Source organism: Asterias amurensis, chromosome 8, assembly GCF_032118995.1.
Source record: "Asterias amurensis chromosome 8, ASM3211899v1".
Classification (NCBI taxonomy): Eukaryota; Metazoa; Echinodermata; class Asteroidea; order Forcipulatida; family Asteriidae; genus Asterias; species Asterias amurensis.
Genome location: NC_092655.1, coordinates 22288809 through 22312111, shown reverse-complemented (window position 1 = coordinate 22312111; position 23303 = coordinate 22288809). Strand labels below are relative to the sequence as shown.

The 23303-nt window shown below is 38.4% G+C and overlaps 3 protein-coding genes across 4 annotated transcripts in view; 1 reads left to right on the top strand and 2 right to left on the bottom strand.

Moving 5' to 3' along the window:
- LOC139941093 (C-terminal-binding protein 1-like) overlaps positions 1–7295 on the bottom strand; it is a 63621-nt gene extending 56326 nt beyond the window's left edge. Inside the window, exon 1 of one of the 2 annotated variants that reach the window (XM_071937521.1) lies at positions 6895–7295. The gene's annotated coding sequence lies outside the window, so the exon portion shown is untranslated. The remainder of the gene's footprint in view (positions 1–6894) is intronic. The other variant, XM_071937522.1, reaches the window with a different exon arrangement.
- The window catches only part of LOC139941087 (dynactin subunit 1-like), a 344631-nt gene that overhangs the window by 207761 nt on the left and 113567 nt on the right, over positions 1–23303 (bottom strand). The window lies entirely within an intron of this gene.
- LOC139940423 (E3 ubiquitin-protein transferase MAEA-like) lies at positions 10675–20489 on the top strand. Its single transcript, XM_071936657.1, has 10 exons — positions 10675–10747; positions 11372–11449; positions 11865–11972; positions 12732–12935; positions 13619–13741; positions 14437–14622; positions 15189–15322; positions 15882–16006; positions 17113–17177; positions 17524–20489. The coding sequence occupies exons 1-10, from the start codon at positions 10709–10711 to the stop codon at positions 17623–17625; spliced, it is 1164 nt and encodes a 387-aa protein (XP_071792758.1). The 5' UTR covers positions 10675–10708; the 3' UTR covers positions 17626–20489.

Below are 23303 nucleotides of genomic sequence, written 5' to 3'. Positions count from 1 at the left end.
TATAGTTTCAGCTACTTTAGTTGTCAAGTTTTTGAGAGGAAAAAAAGTAAAAGTCACAGAGTGATGTTTTCAGGAGAGTCGCGTACACTTAAAATATGGTATTATTATTTTTATTACCAGTTATTGGTATTGTATTTGTACCAGTAATGGTATGTTCAGATTAAATGCTAAAATAATTTTCGTCTCCTGAGACAATAATTATTTTGTGACATTGTTTTGCCAATTTCTCAAAAAACCTCAGCACCTCAGCAAGTAATATTTTAAGGGAAGATGTCTACCATCATTGTCTTTAGAATGTAAATTTAATGTAAATCTGTGGATATTGGGTTTTGTGTCATACAAAAAGCAGGCCTGCATGCTTCGTTTTTGAAAGGGCAAGGGCATCAAGGCATTTCCTCCTCGGTAAAGGGCACCCTAAGAGGAAATTGTAAATTTCTACAGCACTGGAACATTTCGAGGACACCAAGGCAATGACCAGGGAGCATTGAGGCAAACGCCTTCGCTGCCTCCATGAAGTATCAGGATTGTATCATCTGAAAAAGTTCCCAACCCCTTTAAATTCCAATTCACTTATTCTCATCTGACGAATACTGAGCTGAGGTCAATTTCAAGAATCAAAGCCGTCTGTATCTTAATAAGAACAAAATGTACGGCAGCTAAGTGATGTCCACATCACAACAGCTAACTCCATTCTCATTTCCTTCTTGGACACCCAAGGTTGATCAATACAATCCAATTTCTCCTTCCACTAATCAAACCTGATTGGCAATTCCTCAAACACACTTAGTAAACATCTTCACCTAGCTCCTTTGAATACATGCATAATGAAAACACCGTCTCCAACAAGTCCGCAACACAAATTTAACTAATTCTGCAAAGTCTACTCAAGCTTGCAAGGAAAAAGGTTTAACTTTGCTGACAAGGTTGTTTTTTCCTTTTTTCCTTCTTCTTCTTTCCTATCCAAGGTTAAAAGGTGTCACTGGGTGTCCAAATTGCCCACTTACAGTTTTTATATGTGTATTACAGACAAAACAGGGTGTCTAAAAGACACCAAGACACTCCTCTGGCTAAAGCCCAGTTCATACGTCCTGCGAATGAGAATGCAAATTTTGACGTCACAGCCCTGTTTTTCGCTGCAAGAATTGAACACATTTCAACTGTTGCGAATTATTTATTGCAAATTTGTGACGTCAAAATTTGCATTGCATTCAGCTCGGCTTGCACTCGGCTTGCACTCGGCTCGCACTCGTCTCGTATTCGGCTCGCATTCGCAGGAAGTATCAACCGAGCTTTTAAAACACTGTTCCTATCCTTTTAGGGAGCCCATATTGGTTCTTAATTCATCTTCTAAATATTTCCAATGGATGTGGTAGGATTGGGTTTTTTTTCCCCCCTTTTTTTTTCTCGGGGGGGGGGGGGGGGGGGGGGGGGAGGGGGGGTAATAATTCTCTATAATAATATTCCAATAACCTAATATGTACATATACATGTATGTACATGAGTGTACAACCATGTATTCCCGAGGAAACAAGAGCCCCCTTGCTTGAGTCGAGGCATCACACTCCATGGGGGTTCAATAGGTTCAAGACTACCCGGTCTGGGTCAAAGCATGGACCACCGAATGGTCAAACCTTAAACATGCTATAATTCATGACCATTTATGGCAAGTCCAATCACATGGTTAAAATATCACCAGATTAACAAGGATTCTATAACAGGCTACACACTTTAAGTAGTTTAAAGTCTTGATGATTCAAATTATTTCAAAGCGAAGCGAATTTTGACGTCACATGGCTGTTTTTGCAGCGTATATTTCCAGTGAATGTTTCGCAGGAGTTGAACACCAGTCAACTGTTGCAAATTATTTGTTTAGAATTTGTGATGTCGAATATTGTGGAATCGCATTCACATTCGCAGGAAGTATCATGTGTGAACCGGTGTTTAGACACAAAGCAGTTCCAAGCTTCAAGCCAACAGTTGACTCCTTTTTGCACTGCAATTGTCCTGGACTCTAAATGGCCAAATGAATGTGATTGATCCACATCCTGTGTAGCATATGAATTACTCATGCTTGGTCAAGCTTACACCACATGTATAATGCTACCATTTATAGATGATGGGACACATGGCATAACATGTGAACCAAGTAACTCGGACGTCAAACGGATGCAGAAAATCAGCTCAGATGTCAATATCTCTGATTCCATGAAAATGCAATTTTAGCCACTCATAATCCTTTCAGTATGCCTAGTCATGCACAGAGCATACACCCATCAACCAATAAACAACGCAGCTAAGCATTTAAAAGAAAATTGCTTAGCAAAAGCTCATATCACATGGAAACAAATATCCAGTAGAGGAAGGAACTGCTTATAATAGATCATGAACGGGGCCTAATTCTATAGAACTGCTTAACTCATGTTGAAATCTTAAAACTGCCAGCATCCATTTGTTCGTTTCCATTCAAACTATTTTCCTCTCTAAGGCCTATACGACAAAATTCTAACTGATATTTTCTATTAACTTTGTTTTTAGTCACACTCGAATAATCCAGGCCAACTCAAGATTGTCTTTGAAGATACGGATGAACTGTTTCAAAGACAGTACATTACGCAGGAAGATAAATCTTGGAAAATCTGAGGGGAATTCTTAGTTTTTTATCCCAGTAGGTAATCCTTCTGTTAAATGCCACAGATTGAAATCAATGAGTTGCTACATGTACAAGCAGTTTTATACGATTTGTTACACGGTCATATCTACGTGTGTAAAATTTTCCAGTCAATCACAGAGTAATGCTGGTAGAAACTATTCCTTTCCTTGGTGTCTGACATCCATTTAGTAGAGCATCGTAAAATGCTCATTAAAACCAAATCCCTAATCCAGAGGGATTTTCCCCTGCAGTAAAGGAGTATGGACTGATGGGCTGTTGGTAGCGTAAACAGTATCAGAATCACATGTACTGATTACTGAATGAACAGCGTATGTGCAGTACACACGAGTCTCTGTAACCTCTGGCTAAAACCCAAGCCATTCAAACCTCAATCATCGTAGACTGCCTTTTTTTTTAAGATTCCCTTTTGATTATAATTTGTTTCCAAACTACTCCTGGCGATTTGTTAAATGTGCCATCGACAAGTAATTTATGACAGAAAAGAAGTTCGTTCCAATGGGTAAAATGTCTAGCGATGTCCTAACTCCTACATAAATCAAATCAGTTACACAGTTTGGAATCTTTGCTCTCGAGAGCAGAGGCCGCCTAAATCAGTTGAATATCAATGTCCCATACAAAGCAGTGTACATACTTTGGGTGAATTTTAAAAAGAATTAACCATACACCAATGGTTTGCCTGGTATCAGGCTTTTTACGAGCGAACAAACTAATTAAAAAGCAAGCATAAATCTACAGAAATCAGACAGGATATCGTCAATATAGAATTTCACCTGTAAGAGGGCAAGGCCGTAGTTTTCATTTCGCAAAGGGCACTTCAATTAAAAAATCTTTAAGTCTATGGAGGGGACATTATGAAGGGGGCATCAAGGCCAAGAGGGAAACGGAGGCCAAGGCCTCTGGCAATTCTAGGCCTGTACATGTACATCAATACACACAGTTACCAGAATCCGTCTATCAAAATCCACTGCCAGCTATCCACTGTGGTAGTCTAGAATCTGATTTGATATCCCAATGACAAGCTTTGTATGCTTGGCTGCATACACCGATCCATCAAACTCTGAAGGAGGCATGCAGGGGAAGGGATTTGAAGGTTTTGGGGATTAAAATCATACAGATTTTCGAAATAAGGACATTAAATTTTGTACCTATACAAACATTTACAGGCCTGTATGCTTTTTTGAAAGGGCAAGGGCACTAAAGCATATCCTCTATTTTCTATGAGGAAATAGTAAATTTCTCCTCGAGCATCTCTAGGGCACCAAGGCAAAGACCAGGGGGCATAAAAGCAATTGTCTTTGTTGCCTCTGTGAAGTAACAGGCCTGCATACATGTTTTGGTGCACCGCTTAAAAAATCAACCATGCAACATGTTTTTCTTTAAGATGTCCAGCCCGTTATTTTCAAGGCCAAAGAATCTCACCCTTTCACAAGAATTAAGATGAAACCTTTCTGGTTCTAAATACATCGTAGAATCACAGGTGTTGATGTGAGCCTGGTGCGTTGATTAGTGTGTTTGAAGTCATTTTGAAGTAATTTTACTTGATTGTGAAATCGCTGTGGGCTAGGTGGATACTCTGTAGTGCAATGAGTGCATTATGATTGTTTTCAGAATTTCAGAGCTGCCCATATTTTGCGTCTTGCAATCAGGGAGATATTTCAAATTACATTTTAACATAATTGGGAACAAGTTTTACAACCAGGGAGATTTTCAAATTTGCGTGTAGTCTATTTTCAAACTTCAAAATTACAACTCATGAAAGGTGCGTTTTTACAGATTCAATTATTTTAAATTCACTTTAATCCTAGCTACCTCCCCTTAAATTTGTTTAAATAAGAGGTGCTCATTCATACTACATAGTTACAACAAACAAGTTGTTTTATTGATTTGGCCAGTCCACTGATTAGACTGCAGTGTGTGTGTGTGTAGAGACTCCATGCATGTATGGTAGTGTGTATCTAACATCCACCCATCATTATTATCACCACCAGTACAGAAAGAGACCCTCTGCTCAATGAATGACTGACATATTGAATCATTGTAAAATGCCAATTATTTCTTGGACTCTCCCCCCCCCCCCCCTTTCTCTGTTTTATCGTGAGTAACGATGATAATGAAGAGGCTAGTTTGTCTGATGTATGATCACAAATCCCACCGGTGGACTGGCCTGGCCTCTGGATGATCGATGCTCAACCAACACGACAACAATTCCACTGGTTTGGGGAGAATTTCAATTCTTCTCTATATGTCACACTGACCATGGAGGAAAAAAAGATTGACCAGCATAAATTTCCATAAACAGGCATAAACCAATATGAAACATTTCCATGTTTCTCTTTCCCAGAATAACAATGTTCTCAACAAACAATATTAGACCTGTATGCTTCGTTTTAGAAAGGGCAAGGGCACCAAGGCATTTTTTCCTTGGTAATTATAAATTTTTCTAGCAGAGCATTTCAAAGGCAATGATCCGGAGGGCAAGGAGCAGTCTCTTTAGTATCAGACATGTAACACTTCAAATCAGATGCAAGTTGTTGGTGTTGAAACAACATAACATTGAAGTCATGTCACTTCTGGGCCCAACAACAACAAAATATGTGAACATTTTTAATTCTGGCTGGTAGCCTCACTTCTAAAAGTAAAACTTGATTTTACATTTCATGGCCAAGTTAATAATGGTTTTGTGTGGCTCAATTTAGAGTGCAAAATGCTTTACACATATTCTCACCGTAGAAGAATACAGGAAAATACTCATCAATGGTTGGTTAAAATAATATCAATCTCAAACTCGACAAACTGTTGACATCCTGGGGAAATGAAAATCGCAATAATGACTGGGAACATTAGTTATTTTAAGTTTACTGTCTCACTTGTTTGCATTCAATTATTTTGTGTGTGGTGTTAGGTTTTTTTTTCGAGTGGGGGGGGGGGGGGGGGGGGAGGGGACGACCGGACCAAGGATAACTAAGTGGTATGTGATTTAGGTGCAATCAATTTTGTCTTGTTTCCATTCCAACCAATGAAAGGCAATTTCCAAATTGGTGTCTGCGGCTATGGCTGCGGCTACAGCTGTTTCTAGGAATGTTGCATTGTGCATCCTATGCTTTATGGTCATCCGAAGCTAGCCACAGCCACTTATTCCGACAACAAAACTGGGGATGGAAAGAGAAAACAAGATGATCACTTACTGGATCCGAAAAATCCCTTTAAAAGTGGTGGTCAGATATGGGAATTTTTCCAATTAAATCAATAATTATATTTAATATAAAAAACACTTGCTTACACCACCAACACATGGGCCTAACCATTTCAGTATCATTAGAATTTAGTAGCCCAATTTTACACAAAATTATTTTCATAAATTTTACATTAATTTCCATGTTACAAATGAAAATAACTGCTTTCACTTTTAACTTAAATAATTTAAACAGTTTCAGTAGAATTAAGTTACCCAATGATTACCCAATTTTCATATAATAAATTTGACATTGTTATATTCCCATCATGCCCATGACACCGTGTAAGAATGAAACTAAAGACATTTTGTCTTTTTACAGCTGATAAAAACAGATAAAATTTCAAGGATAACTTTCCGTATGGCGCCACCACCTTTTCACTCATTTTTACAAAAAGGGATTTATCAATCAGGTAAATTAGATACTATATTATTTTATTTCGAATGAAAAAGTGGTGGCGCCATACGGAAACTTTTCCAATTTCAACAACTTGGGACTGTCTGCCACGAAAATAAAATCACATGTGCACTTATTTCAATAACACAACTCACATTTGGGGTCACAAGTGTAAATCCTGCCGATAAATAAACCAATGACGACGTGATTTACTCACGTCTTTGCTTTTATTTCATCTTAAAACACTCTGTAAATATTTGGTCTTTTATCTCAATTTATATTAAAATATTTCAAAATGCTTGAATATTAATAAGTATACACCAAATCCACCCAAGGTCACGGTAATAAAATCAAATTTAAGTTTCTACATAGCGCAATCACTCTCGCCATGTTTAATGCACTTAATGCAAAAGCACCACCCTCAAGTTTACGACCGCACAACATCATTCAACATTTTGCACAACAACCATAATTATCATTAACTTTTGGTGGGGTCATAAAGCAATACACCAATTGTGCTTCCTTGCTTATTAAGTACCTACAAAATGGCCAAAGACAACGGCCTGAGAGGGGACTGTAAATAGGAGAACATACCTTGATCAATGGAGCCGAACAAAGAAACACCGTTGTCGAACGCCAACGGCCACACAGAGTGTGGTGTGGGGTTTATTTCGGGGGGGACACACAGGCAGCGAGAGAGCACCACGTTATGGGTTTTAGATACCACACCAACAATCCTCGCCAACAACTACCACCGAACTCCCTCTCTGCTTCCGTCGATTTGCTGGTGACGACGGCGGTCGAAACTGACTATCGTTCCGCTGAGGCACGGTCATGAATATTCCTCCACGGTCCCACGCATTCAAGTGGGTCAAAGCCACAGAGTGGTGGCCAAGAAAAAGCAAGAAAAACAGGAGGCCGGTGGAATAGAATTATTAACGTCACGTACAAATCCGCTGGTACTGCTACTAACTCATTTTTTATTCCAATCACATAGTGTGTGGAAAAGGTGCTGTGGTGGGATGTGTGTATTATGCATGCACTGTACGTGTTGAGGGTTACACTTTACTACGGAGTTCGCGAGAGGACATTATTGGAAATTTATATATTATTGCCACCACTTTTTCAGCCATTTTTACCGAAAGGACAGTCTCATTTTGAGAAAATTATATACTTTTTTTATTTTATTAGGAATGAACAAGTGGTGGCAGGATATAGAATTTGCCCAGCCATATCATAAAAGTGTTTACAGTCAGTTTCAGAGAGCTAAGAGGTTGGTGGTAGAAAAAGTTAATTCAATTTATTTAAAATTTGAAGAAGAAAAAGGTTACTGAAATACACCTGATTATTAAATAGGAATTTATTTTAAAAAAAAATTAGAGCAGATGTTTTTCTAGAAATAATTTTTAATTTCCCCTTTTATCGCATTTTATTTCAAATTGTGAGTTGGTATAATTTTATTTGCAAGCGAAACATATTAACAGCTTCTTCTTATAGGGCAAGGCTTTATGTTCGTATTTGTTTGTTTGTTTTCACAATATTGTCAAATTTGATCATTAAACTATAATTTAAGCGTATTTTGTGTTTAACGAGGCATATCAAAATATCCCGTTTACTTTGTGGTGCGCCGCTAAATTGGACTCATGAGAGTGCTTGCTCCGCCAGTCAGTTTAGAACTTGGCGGTCAGAGGGGGTGTGGCCGTGATTGATGGACGACGTGTCTTTGAATTCAACTATGAATTCAAGTCACTAACAAACGCAGCTCAGCCCGCATTAATTTCATATTACTAACTCTACCACCCCCCATATTGTTGGCACTTGGCCCCAAAGACTAACTGCCGCGCAAAGAATTTTATGGCAAGTGAAAAAGCGCCGCACACGGCAGAGAATAAATATATATTTTTCAGGAATAACTAATTTTTGCAAAAATTAAAACAAAGTTAACTTATTTTCGAAGCATTGGAGAAAAATATTAAATTATGAATTCTACTCCCAAAATGTCTGGGCACTCGGCCCAAAGATAAACTGACACGCAAAGGATTTTAAAGGAACACGTTGCCTTGGATCTGTCGAGTTAGTCATTGAAAATCGTTCTGTAACCATTTGTTGTAAAATGTACATGGTTGGAAAGATATTGTAAAAGTAGAATACAATGATCTACACAAATATGCCTCGAAATTGCACGGTTTTCTTTTTACCCTGTCGACTAACACAGTCGGCCATTTATGGGAGTCAAAATTTTGACTCCCATAAATGGCCGACCGTGATAGTTCGCGACGTAAAAGGAAAACCGTGCAATTTCGAGTGATACTTGTGTGGATCATTATATTCTACTTTTAAAACATCTTTCTAACCATATGCATTTCATAACAAACGGTTTCAAACGCTTTTAATAGACCAACTCGTCCGATTCAAGGCAACGTGTTCCTTTAATGGCATGGTGAAAAGCGCCGCGCACGGCAGAGAATAGAAAGAAAGATAACATTATGAAGAACCAATTTTCTGAAAAAAAAAAAAAGTTTACTTCTATTTGATCGAGGCACTTGATAAATCTACTGACTGTTTCTGGAGTACTCTTTGTCAAGGTGGAATTTCAGCTTTTGTAAACCTCATTCTAATACCAAGTAATAAACCATAATGAAAACTGACTATGTTGGGTTGGAACAAAGAACCAAATTTGAATAAAGCGGGACTTGAACCCGCAGGGCCCAATTTCATAGAGCTGCTAAGCACAAAAATTTGCTTAGCATGAAATTTCTTCCTTGATAAAAAAAAAACAGGTTTGTGACCAACCAAATTTCCATGCGATTTTCAGGATAAACAAACAAAAGCTGAATACCAGTAACGAGCACTATGCAACAAATGGACATTTTGGCTGGTAATCCTGTTTTTATCGGGGAATAAATTTCATACTTAGCAAATTTTTGTGCTTGGCAGCTCAATGAAATCGGGCCCTGCATGGTGAAATCCAGCATAACTCAACATAATTCAAAATAATATTATATAATGTCGCCTTTCGCGTGCAGAGTTCCCTATTAATTTTTAGAACCACAATAATTCCGAAAATATGGGCAAGTAATGAAATAAATGTAATATTATTTATGCCTTTTTCTAAGGTGAAAACTTTTGCAAGTTAAAAATGTGAAATGATGGGCTTTAATAAATGCAGCAATGAGTTTGGTTGGCAAATGGGTGCCGACTTGAGTCTGTAAGTAAGATAAGATACAGGGGGAAAAAAGGTTGGTGTCCCAAAGAACTTTGCGATTGGACCCGACATTTCAATTTGAGTTTTACACTAGGATGTTTAGTGGTGGCTGCGCATAATCTCTTTATTGTAAAAGAGTGAAAAAGCACTCTTTGAAGAGCCATATGAAGGATAACTATTTTTTTCGAGTGGTCTTCCACTCTTTTAGATTGAAGTTTGCATCTTATTATTTTTAAGTAATTTTTCACTCTGTCCTGGAGTGAAACCCCTCTAAAAGAGGGAAATAACCACCACTCTTTTTGAAGAGCCATAAGAGGGACAGCTCGAAATGTAAAGAGTGGTGTTTTTCACTCTTTTACATGTAGAGAGTAGAGCGGTCAAGTGGTTGGTATGGGGGACGAGTGACAATAATCTTCTAAGTATGCGTCAGTACAGACTCATAAAGCAATCGTACAATTTGCATCGGGGTTTTACCCTTAGCACCTTCCGCAGAGCCCGTACTTCTCTGCTGAGTTCTGTGGGGGTGGAACAAAATTAATGTGGTCTAGTTGGTAAGACATCTGCTCTAGAATGGCAGCGGTCATTGGTTCTTATCCCACCCGAATAATTTTATAGATTATGTGATATCCCCCACACCCCCACAGAACTCGGGAAAGTGCCAGATGGGTCACAAAACCAATATCAATCTTTTTGTTGGCGGAGCCGGCTATCTGCACACAGGCCAGACAACAAACATTGCATGACCTTCCATTGGCCGTTTAATTATTTGAATAATCAATTTTATTTCAGACGTCTTTATAACATGATAGAAATCTTATATGCCTCCCCTACCCAGAGTTAATATTAAAATGAGGGTGGGCTTAGTTGGGGGTCACATAAAAGACAGATAGGGCTAACTGCGTGTTTTCGCGTGTTTTCGTAACTTTCAGAACTGTTTGTCAGTATTTTATTTTGATCGGAAAGTGATTGTCTTTCAACGAGGTATTTATTTTGTTATTCACTATACATCTTAAAAAATTGACCCGCACCTGTCCAAACGGATTAATTTGACTCAAAGTGGGTCAATAAAAGTGTCAACACATAACATCACAACGCTCTCTCTCTGATAGCAGCAGCGCGCGCACGCAGCAGGCCGGCTGCCGAGCGAGATCTCGAGAGAGTCGCCGAGAGTGTGGGCCATGGGCCAGACAGATATTAACTAAAATGGCGGATTTGAAGGCACTGGAACACGCAACACTGAAGGTATTTCACAGATTTATACAATAACGACTGCAGTTTTTACGAATATCTTGTGTGAAATCATTAAAAGAGTTGTTATTGACCATGTATACGATATTTCTAAGTGTTATTTTGTACACGAAGTCGGGCTAAACGTGGACGCAATTTCGTCGCCTACGCACATCAATTCTGATGTCACTTCGTCGTTGCAAACAGCTGATCGCAAAATTGGACAAGCAAGCAATTCTCTGACTATGCTCTAACACAGGCCGGCTGCTATGTAATTTGTAGCCGCGCATACTCAGATACCCAACCCAACAGGCAGCAAAATCGTAGAGTCATCAATTTGTAAACTCGTCAATAGAAAGTCATTAAACTTGAGATTTAATCTGCTGCATTATTTTGTTGTTGTTTACATTTTTGGGGCATGATGAATGTGGGTGTGTATGTATAGAGGGGGGGGGGGGGTCACGCATAACCCTATCGCAGTGCATAAGATAAAAAAATACTTAAAAATAACATAAATAATTAAATTACAATGAGCATCAACAAAAGATTCTTCCTGCTTCACATAAACTATTTTTAAAGCATTTTTTAATTTTCAAGACTTTGGATTTTCATAATTCTTTGTATTTGTGTTTGTTTCAGGTGCCGTACGAAACTTTGAATAAAAAGTTCCGGAATTGCCAGAAGACCATTGACAGAGAAGTTTCCCATGTTATGCAGGTATGTGTATTCAGTTTGAAAATAGAAGTGTCTTTGCGATAAAGCAAATGATCAACAAATCATGATGGGTCAATGACGTAGTTGTTGCTACAAAAGCTAATGCGTTTTTTTATGTAATAGTTGGTCTTTAAGTGCTACCGTCCTTGGGTTAATGGTAGTGAAATGACAAACTTGACTGGCCTTAAATGAACTTGACTTAAATGCAATTCCCATGCGTGCGTAAGTGCGTGGGTGAATTCATCTGAGAAAATTAAGTGAAAATATTGATTAAGTAATAAGAGAGTAAAATGTGATTAATATGTGCCCTGATTGACATAAAAATTTGATAAAATGAGCTAAAAGCCAAACAAACCAGAAACTGTTCGTTGATGTCAGTGAATAAAGAGATAAAATTATATTCATTTTGTTGTTCTAGGTACATAATGAGTTGGAAAAATGTCTGGACAGTTCTTCAACTACCGTCGGGACGGTCGTCAATATTCTTGATTCAATGGTGGATAAATTGAGTGCTTTAAAAAGAAAGGTACAATCTTAGTTCTGTTAAAGATTACTTATTTGTGTGACGTGGGTTGATGTAACAAATTGTTATCATACCAACTAAGACTAAGAGTGGTCCAGACCTGATGCTTCATGGAGGCAACAAAGGCAATTGCCTCCATGCCCCCATGGTCATTGCCCTTGTACCCTTGAAATGCTCCAGTAGAAATTTACAATTTCCTCAAAGGGTGCCCTTTACCAAGGAGAAATGCCTTGGTGCCCATGCCCTTTAAAAAATGTAGCACACAGCCCAGGGGTCGATTTCACAAAGAGTTACGACTAGTCCTAACTTAGGACTAGTCCTATAGAGATATAAAAAATGTACAGCTAGTCCTACGTTAGGACGAGTAACTCTTCCTAACTCGAGATAAGACTAGTCCTAACTCTTTGTGAAATCCACCCCAGGTGGTCTAGTGTTAAGACATTGGGGTCGTGGGGTTGAATCCCAATCAAGTAGTATACAGGCCTGATACTTCACAGAGACAACGATGGCCTCCATGCCTGCTGGTCATTGCCTTGGTGCCCTTGAAATGCTCCAGTAGAAATTTACAATTTCTTCATAGGGTGCCCTTTACCAAGGAGAAAATACCTTGGTGCCCTTGCCCTTTACAAAATGAAGCATACAGGCCTGAGTATATCTGTGGATTTTTTCTCCCACAGGATTTGAGAAACTTACATGTTGGTTAAATTGCAATAATAATAATAGTCACTGAGAATAGAACATGTAAACAATTTGTAATTTTAGGCAAATGAGGCAATAACCCAAGAAGAGGACAGTGCTCGAGTTGTAAAACGTCGTCTGGAACATCTAAAGGAATATGAAGGAGCAACAGGAGCCGCCCTGGCCCAGTGGAAGAAGAAACGAGTCGACCGTATGCTGGTGGAATATTTCCTACGAGCGGGTTACTATGAAACTGCAGTCAAGTGTGCGAGGCATTCTAATATAGAGGTGAGACCTGGAGACCCTGTTGCATGTTATTTATCCTGGGCTCGCCCTTAACACTAGCCGTAGCTTCAGGAAGGATTTTAGGGTTATGACCAGTGTTGTAGCCACAGTGGGTGATGCCGGACGGGCCAAAACTAACAAATTTTGCCCGGCACTCTCTCAATACACTGTGCTGTCCAGCACAGATTCCAGGGCAGCAATGATGGCCTCTTATCTAGACATGAATAATTTTGTTGAACAAATTAGGTGGTTAGTGGTAATTTAAAGGAACACGTTGCCTTGGATCGGACGAGTTGGTCAAAACAAAAGCGTTTGTAACCGTTTTGTATATAATGCATATGGTTGGAAAGATGTTTTAAAAGTAGAATACAATGATCCACACAAGTTTGCCTCGAAATTGCGTGGTTTTCCTTCTACTGTGAGAACTAACACGGTCGGCCATTTATGGGAGTCAAAATTTTGACCCCCATAAATGGCCGACGTGTTAGTCGACGAGGTAAAAGGAAAACCACGCAATTTCGAGGCATGTTTGTGTGGATCATTGTATTCTACTTTTACAACATCTTTCTACCCATATGCATTTTATAAAAAACGGTTACAAACGCTTTTCAAAGACCAACTCGACCGATCCAAGGCAACGTGTTCCTTTAAGCCCTGACGATAGTGTTTCATGTTTTCTTCCTCAGGATCTCACCAATATAGAGCTATTTCTAGTAGCTAAGGAGGTAGAGGAGTCGCTATTAAGACGTGAAACCTCAGCATGCCTAAATTGGTGTCATGACAACAAATCAAAACTAAGGAAAATCAAGGTAAGATAACAATTTGTTTATTTAACAATTTGTTTAATTTGTTTATGACCAGCCAACAGCAGAATTAGCGTCAACAACAGGTTGAATAGGAAACAAGAAGAAATGCTGAGTTTTAGATGTGGGAGGGAAACCAAAAAAGGGGGAAAAGCAGAGACTGAAAACACAATCTGATGTCCTTGTGAAAATAATGTGACAGTTTTTTGCTTCTTTCTCAGCAAGTAGACACTTTACCCAACTGAAGCTTTCATGTGTGACTTTAATTGTGTCGTTCTTTTTAAATTGCCTAGAAAATCAGCATTCTGCTGACTCACAAACAATCTATAATACTACCTTTAATAAAGACACTGGACACTATTGGTAATTGTGAAAGAACAGTCTTCTCACTTGGTGTATCTCAACATATGCATAAAATATCGAACCTGTGAAATTTGAGACCTCAAAATCTAATTCTGAGGTCTCGAAACCAAATTCGTGAAAAAATACTTCTTTCTCAAAGACTATGTTACTTCAGAGGGAGCCATTTCTCACAATGTTTTGTACTATCAACAGCTCTCCATTACTCGTTACCAAGTAAGTTTTTATGCTAATAATTATTTTGAGTAATTACCAATAGTGTCCAGCGCCTTTAAACAAAGAGTACCTTAACTAAAATGAGCAGTCTTTAAAAACAAAACCGCCACATGTGTTGATTACAGAGCACGCTAGAGTTCAACCTACGAACACAAGAATTCATTGAGATGATCTTACTAAACAAGCGTCTAGAAGCAGTACGCCATGCTCGTAAGTTCTTCAGCTCGCTAGAAGGAGAGCAGCTATCTGAGGTTCAAAGGGTCATGGGTCTCTTAGCGTTTCCTGCTGATACTGATGTCTCACATTACAAGGTAAGACAAGGGAGGAAATAGTTACAGACTTTTATCTGGATTCAGATTTTCTTATAATGATAATAAAACTGCTTTTATATAGCGCCTTTAACCCCAAAAGGGTCCCGAGGCCCTTTACTGAGGTTAACATTCAATCAAGTTAAGAAAAATACCGAACAATTTAAGAATGCTGTAGGACATTACAATTGTCTTATTACAATAGTCAATGTTCTTGGTCAAATATCTTGGTCATTAAGATGCTGTATTTTTCTAAAAAAAAAAAAGAAGTCATACTCTTAGATCTACTTCTCTAGCACTGTGGATACTGTTCCCAAAAGCTCCTTGTAATCTATAACTCCAGGGGTTATCAAACTGTAGAAATGCCACCATTTCAATGTACCTCCTAAGATCTGGATCCCAGTTTCAGACTTTTTGGTCAGCTATAACTCATTCCTGTAAAGACTAATGACAAATATTTTAGTATTCACAATAAACCTTATGCAAATGATGCCTGAGTGGGGCGGACTTGGCTAAAATTATTGGATGGTCGTAGCTAAATCTTAAAGTATCCATTTTGTTTCTTGAAGGAATTATTGGACGGTCATCGCTGGCAGCAGATTGTTGATCAATTCCGAGAGGAGAACTACAAGTTATATCAACTAAATAATACGCCCGTCCTAACTGTATCACTAGAGGCAGGACTAGCAGCTATGAAAACACCGTATCCTTTTGTTTCAAACTTATAACTCATAAGTTCCACAGGCCTTCATGGCCGAGCAGTCTAGTTCACGGACCCAAGCTCCGACAGGCCTGTATGTTTCGTTTTTGAAAGGGCAAAGGCACCAAGGCATTTTGTCCTTGATAAAGGGCACCCTAAATATGAGGAAAATGTAATATGATATCATAAAGTGAATGCATCCACACGGTAAAAGGTCAACCCTCCTACTGTCTGACCACTAGACTTCATCCACTGTCAGGCCTGTATTCTTCATTTTTGAAAGGGCAAGGGCACCAAGGCATTTTGACCTTTGTAAAGGGCACCCTATGAGGAAATTGTAAATTTCTACTGGAGCATTTCAAGGGCACCAAGGCAATGGCTAGGGGGCATGGAGGCAATCGCCTTCACTGCCTCCGTGAAATATCAGCCCTAATCTGGTGTTGCCAGCAGCAGATTGTGGGTTCGATATTTGGTTTATTTAACCAAAATCATGTCTCATGAAAACCTATATGGAAAAATTTTCAGTCAGTTAATTTCCTTAACAGTGATTTCCTTCTTCCAGGCAATGCTATAGTGAAAGTAACAAGAACGCCGACTGTCCTGTATGTAGTCAGAATTTGAATGAGTTGGCAAAGAATCTTCCATATGCACACTGTGCTCAGTCAAGACTGGTTTGCACGATATCAGGTAATGGAGCTTGCTGTAGAAATTCAGACATATACATATAGGTGGAAGTGTCGTGGCCAAGCAGTTAAAAGCACCAAATTTATACTCTGGTGTTTCTGATCAGCAGAGTGTGGGTTCGAGCCCCAGTCGTAACACTTGTGTCTCTAACCAATACACCAAATAAACCATTGCTTTGCCTTTGAATGGGTCGTACAACCTTTGGTCCTGCGTGTTGTGTAAGACACCTAAAAGAGAAGGGGTTCGCCCCAGTGTTTCTGGCGGGATTGGCAGCATATCGCGCCACATCACCTTGTAAACCATTACATGGTGCTAAGGATTAGGTCTCATAATTTAAACTCCGTCCCACTCACCTTGCTGTAAATAGTTGGCACTTTTTATCCTTTTTAAAAAAGGCGCTTTATAATTACGGTTATTATTATCGTTGCTAACACGTATAATTCAAACTGCCTCTAGCCACCGGGCTCGCTCAGTTGTATTGTGGTTAGACACTACTCTACCAATGCGAAGATCGTGGTTTGGATTCCCACCCGAGTGTATGCTTGGGCGATATCGATTTATTTTATTCACGATATATCGTTTACAATATATCGCGATATTTGATATAATCGCGATTAATTAAATTTGACATCATCAGTCTTCAAACTCCCAGTGAAAGTTGTAGAAGAGACAGTCCTAGCATAAGAGAGGTGTTCTAATGACCTATTCTTCTGGTTTTACTCCAAACCTATGGGGTGCAAGATGTCTCGTCTAGGAAATACATTGTGATACTTAATTGCTATCGCTATACTTAATCGATATCGCGATCATTAGTCGATATTACGATATATCGATATTTTGATTAAAACCAAATCGACCTCATATCAAAATAGTTTCCAAATTAGTATCGCGATATTCGATAATATCGTGGTATCGCCCAAGCTTACCCGAGTGACTTGCTCGTTACAACCCACAAGAGAGACTTGCCATAGATTTTGTTCACAGAGTTTGCGAAAATACTGAGTGTACACACATTGGTGCAAGGATAAAAGCAAGCTATATTCCTTATCCCCGATGCGAAACTAACATCTAGATATTTATTTTGTTTTTGTGTTTTCTTCCCTGTCAAGGCAACATAATGAATGAGCACAATCCACCCATGATGCTTCCCAACGGCTATGTGTATGGGGAATGTGTAAGTACCACAAACATTATTATATTTTATTTCAAATATTCGTACTTAACTCGATGTGCCCTCCCAGACCCCGCCATCAAATGGCATACATGTTTTTACAAATAGAGAAAATAAAATTATGAATAATACAAAGTAGAGATGATAACATATTGTAGTACAGAATACTTCATTAATTTGAAAACGCATGAAACACCGAACTGACACAAATATTAGGTCAAGATAATGACAATTGTACTCATAATAATTGTCCTACTTTCCAAGTTTCCATTGACCAAATTGTTTCCTTCAACTATTGTTACAATCGGTAATGACTTTTAAACACATTACTTTTTGTTGTTGTTTACAGTCCCTAAAAAGCATGGCGATTGAAAACAATGGCATTGTCATCTGCCCAAAGACAAGAGACAAATTCACCGTGGACCAGATAGAGAAGGTATTTATTATGTGAGACAATGGAGGCAACAATGAAATGCAAACAATGAGCTGTCGTCAAACCTGAATCCCGCTTTACATTCCACCTACTAGGAAAAATAAACGCCACTTAGCAAAACACCCAACCAGTCACATGCCTTGTCACACGAGGCAACTTTTACAGGCAACTTGGAGGCTTCCATGTTGCAGTGATATAGTAAGGTTCGCGGTAACACCATGTAATGATAATCACTAATTGAGTTTGGGTGGTTCTGAATAGAACCGTAGGTTTCAACTCGACGTTTCAATCAGTATGCTCTGATACAGGTTGCAAACAATGTCTTACGATCCCCCAGAACAAAATTTGAAGATATTGCCTTAAACTGGTTGCCTGTAAATTGCCTGGGGTCGATTTCCTGAAGAGATAAGACTAGTCTTATCTGAAGTTAGGACCAGTAGCTGGTCTTAACTTAGGACTTGTCCTGTCCCCACGCGTTGCTTAGGACTATTCCTGAGTGATGAAGGGTTTTGTGAAATACACCCCTGGTGTGACATGGCCCTAAGATTTGCTGGTAATGTGGTTTTGCTAAGCAGTTTAGTTTCTGCTTAGTATTTTTGTGTCGAAATAGAAACTTGCCCCCAGGAGCTATTATCCTGGGATGTATCTCAAATATCAAATGTCACAATATTGCTGCACAAATGTTCAAAACAAAAAAAACTGCTCTGCTTTGCACACTATACAGTGTTTTCAAATATTGGTAACAAATAGAATATCTGCTGACTTGGGAGGGATTCGAACCCTACCTAGTATGCTGGCAATGCTCATTAATCAGTGTTTTTCTTTTCAAAATATGGAAATGGAATGTTTCATTTAGTGGGACTAGATTGTGTATTCTGAAGGAAGACAAGACATTGCAAATTGTTGGTAAATATACCGTACACATGTTACATCATGTGCATTTGCTGACTGGTGAAAAAGTGCCCATACACTTTGCAGAAACTATATCTAGCTGTTGAAAAGTATCCTAACTGGTTACAAAGTCACTTTGTTTAGTTGAGAACGATAAACCGTATGACACCTATCTGAAATCACCTTTAGTTTAGCGCGATTAAACTCGACAATTGTAGTGTGGTCAAGAGGCATATTGAAGTCTACTTTTGTTAAAACAAGGTCGCTGGGACTGGTCAAATTACCTCTTTATAAAAGGAATGTTGTTATAAGAGGACAGCAAAACAAAGAAAGAAACACAAAGCAGAAATGAGATTCAGGACTTCAGAATGTCCCCTTTTAAGCAGAACTTCTTTATAGAGAGTGTTGGTTGTATGCGCAACAATCATGATTGTACTGTTATGGTCAAAATGCCCATAGATTGATCACCAACATGTATAACTTCCCTTTAAACATGTGAAATAAACAGTCAAGCCCTTTCAAACCATTTGATAAAAGGTTTGTGGCAAGGCATACAATTGATAGACAAAATGCTTCTGTATTCAAATAAATTCAGATTGCCTGACAAGGAGCCTACATGAAGGAAATAATGTCCTAACTTGAAAACTTGCTCAAATATTGCTATTTACAGGACCATTGTGCACATGTAAAATAGTTTACCAAATCCTTTTCATGATGGCTAACTATCAGTAAATAATGTATACTTGGGGTTCAAGATATATAGGAAAATTAACATACTAAAAAAATTAAAAGAAAACAATTTTCTTCAAGTCCTCACTCGAAGAATGCAGTTTGAAAGTTTATGGAAAAAAAAATGGTTATAGTGAGAGATTCCAGCTTAAAGAGCAGACGATATTTATATTTATTCTGTAATAGCTTTGTGTAAAAATTCAGCACTATCCCAATGATCAGATGAGGCATTGAATTTCATCTTGAAGAGGGCAAGGCCATTTTTAATTTGTAAAGAGCACTTCCATTACAAAATCTGACAGTCTATGGGAAACTTTTGAAGGGGCATCAAGGCCAAGACCAGGGCAACAGAGGGCATGGCCTCAGTGGCATGTGTGATATTCCAGGGCCCAATTTCATAGCGCTGCTTAGCGGCCAATTTTGTGCTTACTGTGCAATTTCTATTTCATAGCGCTGCTAACCATAAGCACACGAAAAGGCATGCTAACCTTCCGGTGCTTACCGCACGGAAATAAATGACGTCACAATGCAAATCCACGGTAAACACGCAATATGGCCGCCCAATTTTTCTGCTAACCTGTGAAATACGCTAAGGCTTAAGCAAATTTTTCTGCTACAGTAAGCACGCAAATTTGCTTACCATTAAGCAGCGCTATGAAATTGGGCCCAGGACTGTCAGATCAAGAGTAAGGCGGCTCAAGACTTCTGTGAAAAGCAGACACTAGAAAGAAATGATTAATGTTAGAATAAATTTACACGACTAATTTGTGGTTTGTTTATAACAGTTTCTTTGTTAAACTCCCATTTGAGAAAAGTGTTGATTTTTAGTTTCTTGTTTCTGATGTTCACATTAAAATCGTCAACATTTTTTTGCTGAAATACTATTCAAACGAACAGTTGTAAATTGTCCAACAATTGTTTGTATGCAGATTTTATGCATTTTATTTGTAATTAATTTCTACAAATGAAACATGTTCACTTCATTGCTTTTCGTTCCTGTCAATACTAACCAGTGACTAACAACAACACATTGTTGTCAATGCTTTGGCCGAGTTATTTTGTGCCTCCAAAGACCTCCAACTTGAACTGTGCACTGTCTTACCCTTTGCCTAGAGTACAGGTGATTTTTGTCAAATCGGGCTTCAATGTTTTGACCTTCTTGTGACAACTTTAAGGAACACGTTGCCTTGGATGGGTCGAGTTGGTCTTTGAAAAGCGTATGTAACCGTTTGTTATAGAAAGCATATGATTAGAAAGATATTTTAAAAGTAAAATATAATGATCCACACAAGTATTACTCGAAATTGCGTGGTTTTCCTTTTACCTCGTCGACAAACACGGTCGGCCATTTATGGGAGTCAAATTTTTGACTCCCATAAATGGCCGACCATGTTAGTTCGCAAGTAAAAGGAAAACCACGCAATTTCGAGGCAAATGTGTGTGGATCATTGTATTCTACTTTTCCAACATCTTTCTAACCATGTATATTTTATAACAAACGGTTACATACGCTTTTCAAAGACCAACTCGTCCGATCCAAGGCAACGTGTTCCTTTAACTTAAAAGGCTCTTTTCCCATTTAACTATTTAACTTGCACATCGCGCATGTGCACTTATACTTCTGGTTGGCAAAATGGAGCGGATGGTGGCGTTATACATAAATATTTGTGCGTCTACCTTGGTCATACCCATATGTTGTTTGCCAACCAATAGTGTCTGAACTTATGCGTGAACGTAATTATGTGAAAGACTACTTGCCCTTTTGATTAAGCATTAAGCTCGGTTCATACTTACTGCGAATGCGATACAAATTTTGACGTCACAATTTCGCAACCAATAATTCTGAACAGTTAGCTCCTGTGAAACATTTGCTGCAAAACACTGCAATGTAGATAGATAGATACGTTTACGTTTATTCAAATGTTAAAACTTTTTCGCATTCGCAGGAAGTATGAACCGGGCTTCACAGGCCTAACATACTTTTTAATTTTCATACATATTAACCAAAATTTTAAGCTAATTATTTGCAATAAATGTATTCTATGTATTTTTATGGTTTAATTCCTTAAATTAGATGTCGTTAGATGGTTAATGGAAGTTGAGAAAGGTGTTGAAATTTAATCTTGCTCGACTCTGATATTTTTTTCCTTAGGTAGGCCCTATAGATGAAAACGTGTACACAACCTTTCCACAGATAACCATTGTATCAATTTAAAAACGATATCCTGATTTAATTAATCTTCAAACCCACCAAATCCATACCTTAATGTTTCCAGAGTTTGATGGATTCCTTACTGCATAGCCTAACTACACAAAACATGCTCACAATAAGTTAATTGATAGAGCCATTTCCAAAAGTTGCAAAGGACATTTCAAAAATCTGCTCAATCCCCCCCCCCCTTGTGTGACAAGTCTGCTGGCTGCTTGATCCAGTAATATGACATATTACTCTTATACATTACAATAGACCTTTAGCTTTAAGATTGACCCACTTCATCAAGACCTGCTAAAAACATGCATCGATTCATGCAAAGTCTTCTTCCCTAGTACCTACTGATCAGTCAGTGGGAGACTTTTGAACGCTAGGTGGCAGCAGACTTACCAGGTACATTTCCATTGTTTACGTAGTTCCGAGCACGCGCACATTATGGAGAACAATGGATGTTACCTGGTAAGTCTGCTGCCACCAAGCGTACCAAGTCTCCCATTAACGCTGAATTAGAAACTGCACTTATAATCACCATTCCCTACTTACTGTGCAAGCATCGAATTACTGCACTAGCTGTGCAAGCAAAGAATGCCTAGTAAACATGAGGTATGCACTAACCCGTGAAATACGTTTGTCGTAAGTGCGGAATTTTCTGCGTCCGTATGCACTGATTATTTGCTTACGGTAAGCAGAGCCATGAAATTGGGCCCAATACATGTTTAGGCCATTACCATTATGCCACCATCTTGGTCGTGTTCCTCGTATCCAACAACAGTAATGGTTGCTACTATACATTAAACAAGAAGACAAGAAACAGACTATTTCTCTTTCCAGCCTCGATTCGGTTACATTGATCTGAATGGGGGAAAATAAAGATGGTCGCACCAGGATCAAGGTCTGTTTCAGGTCATAAGAAAAAACAAAGATATAGCTCGGTGTTTTGTTTAAATACAACTGTTTATTAAATTTCAATCAAATCATTTTTGTATGTACAAATAAAATATTTCACAGAATGGAAGTATAATTTACAATTAAATAATGTGTTCTTAGAAATGCTGAAAGCAGGCAGACTCTTAAACAAAAGGGTTTGAATTTGTTCAGCCTCTGATGAGGATTAAAAACAAAATGTCAAGGATACAACAACTTAAAGGCAGTGGACACTATTGGTAATTACTCAAAATAATTATTATCATAAAACCTTTTTTGATTACGAGTAATGGGGAGAGGTTGATAGTATAAAACATTGTGAGAAACAGCTCCCTCTGAAGTGATGTAGTTTTCGAGAAATAAGTAATTTTCCACAAATTTGATTTTGAGACCTCAGATTTAGCATTTGAGGTCTTGAAATTAAGCATCTGAAAGCACACAACTTCGTGTGACCATGGTGCGGCAAGGGTGTTTTTTTCTTTCATTAATATCTCGCAACTTTGACGACCAATTGAGATCAAGTTTTCACAGGCTTGTTATTTTATGCATATGTTGAGATACACCCACTGTGAAGACTAGTCTTTGACAATTACCAATAGTGTCCAGTGTCTTTAATAAAGCTACATAAGAAAGCTACTAAGAAAAATCATGCATTTGGATGAACGATTGTGTTCTCCATAAGAAATAAGACGTGTTCTTGCACGTATTATGCAATGATGTACTGCATTGGAGATCTAAGGAAGACATATTGAAGATAATACTTGGTATCCAAGAAATCTACTTAGCAGAAATTTCACAAAACGCTAAGATTGATCTTAAGCTGTTTATCAATCTCAATTGCTAAGCAAAGTGTAATGTCACAAGACACATCACTATGGTGATATTGACAACTCGTCTTAAGATGGATCTTAGTGCTTTGTGAAATCGAGCCTTGGTTTTG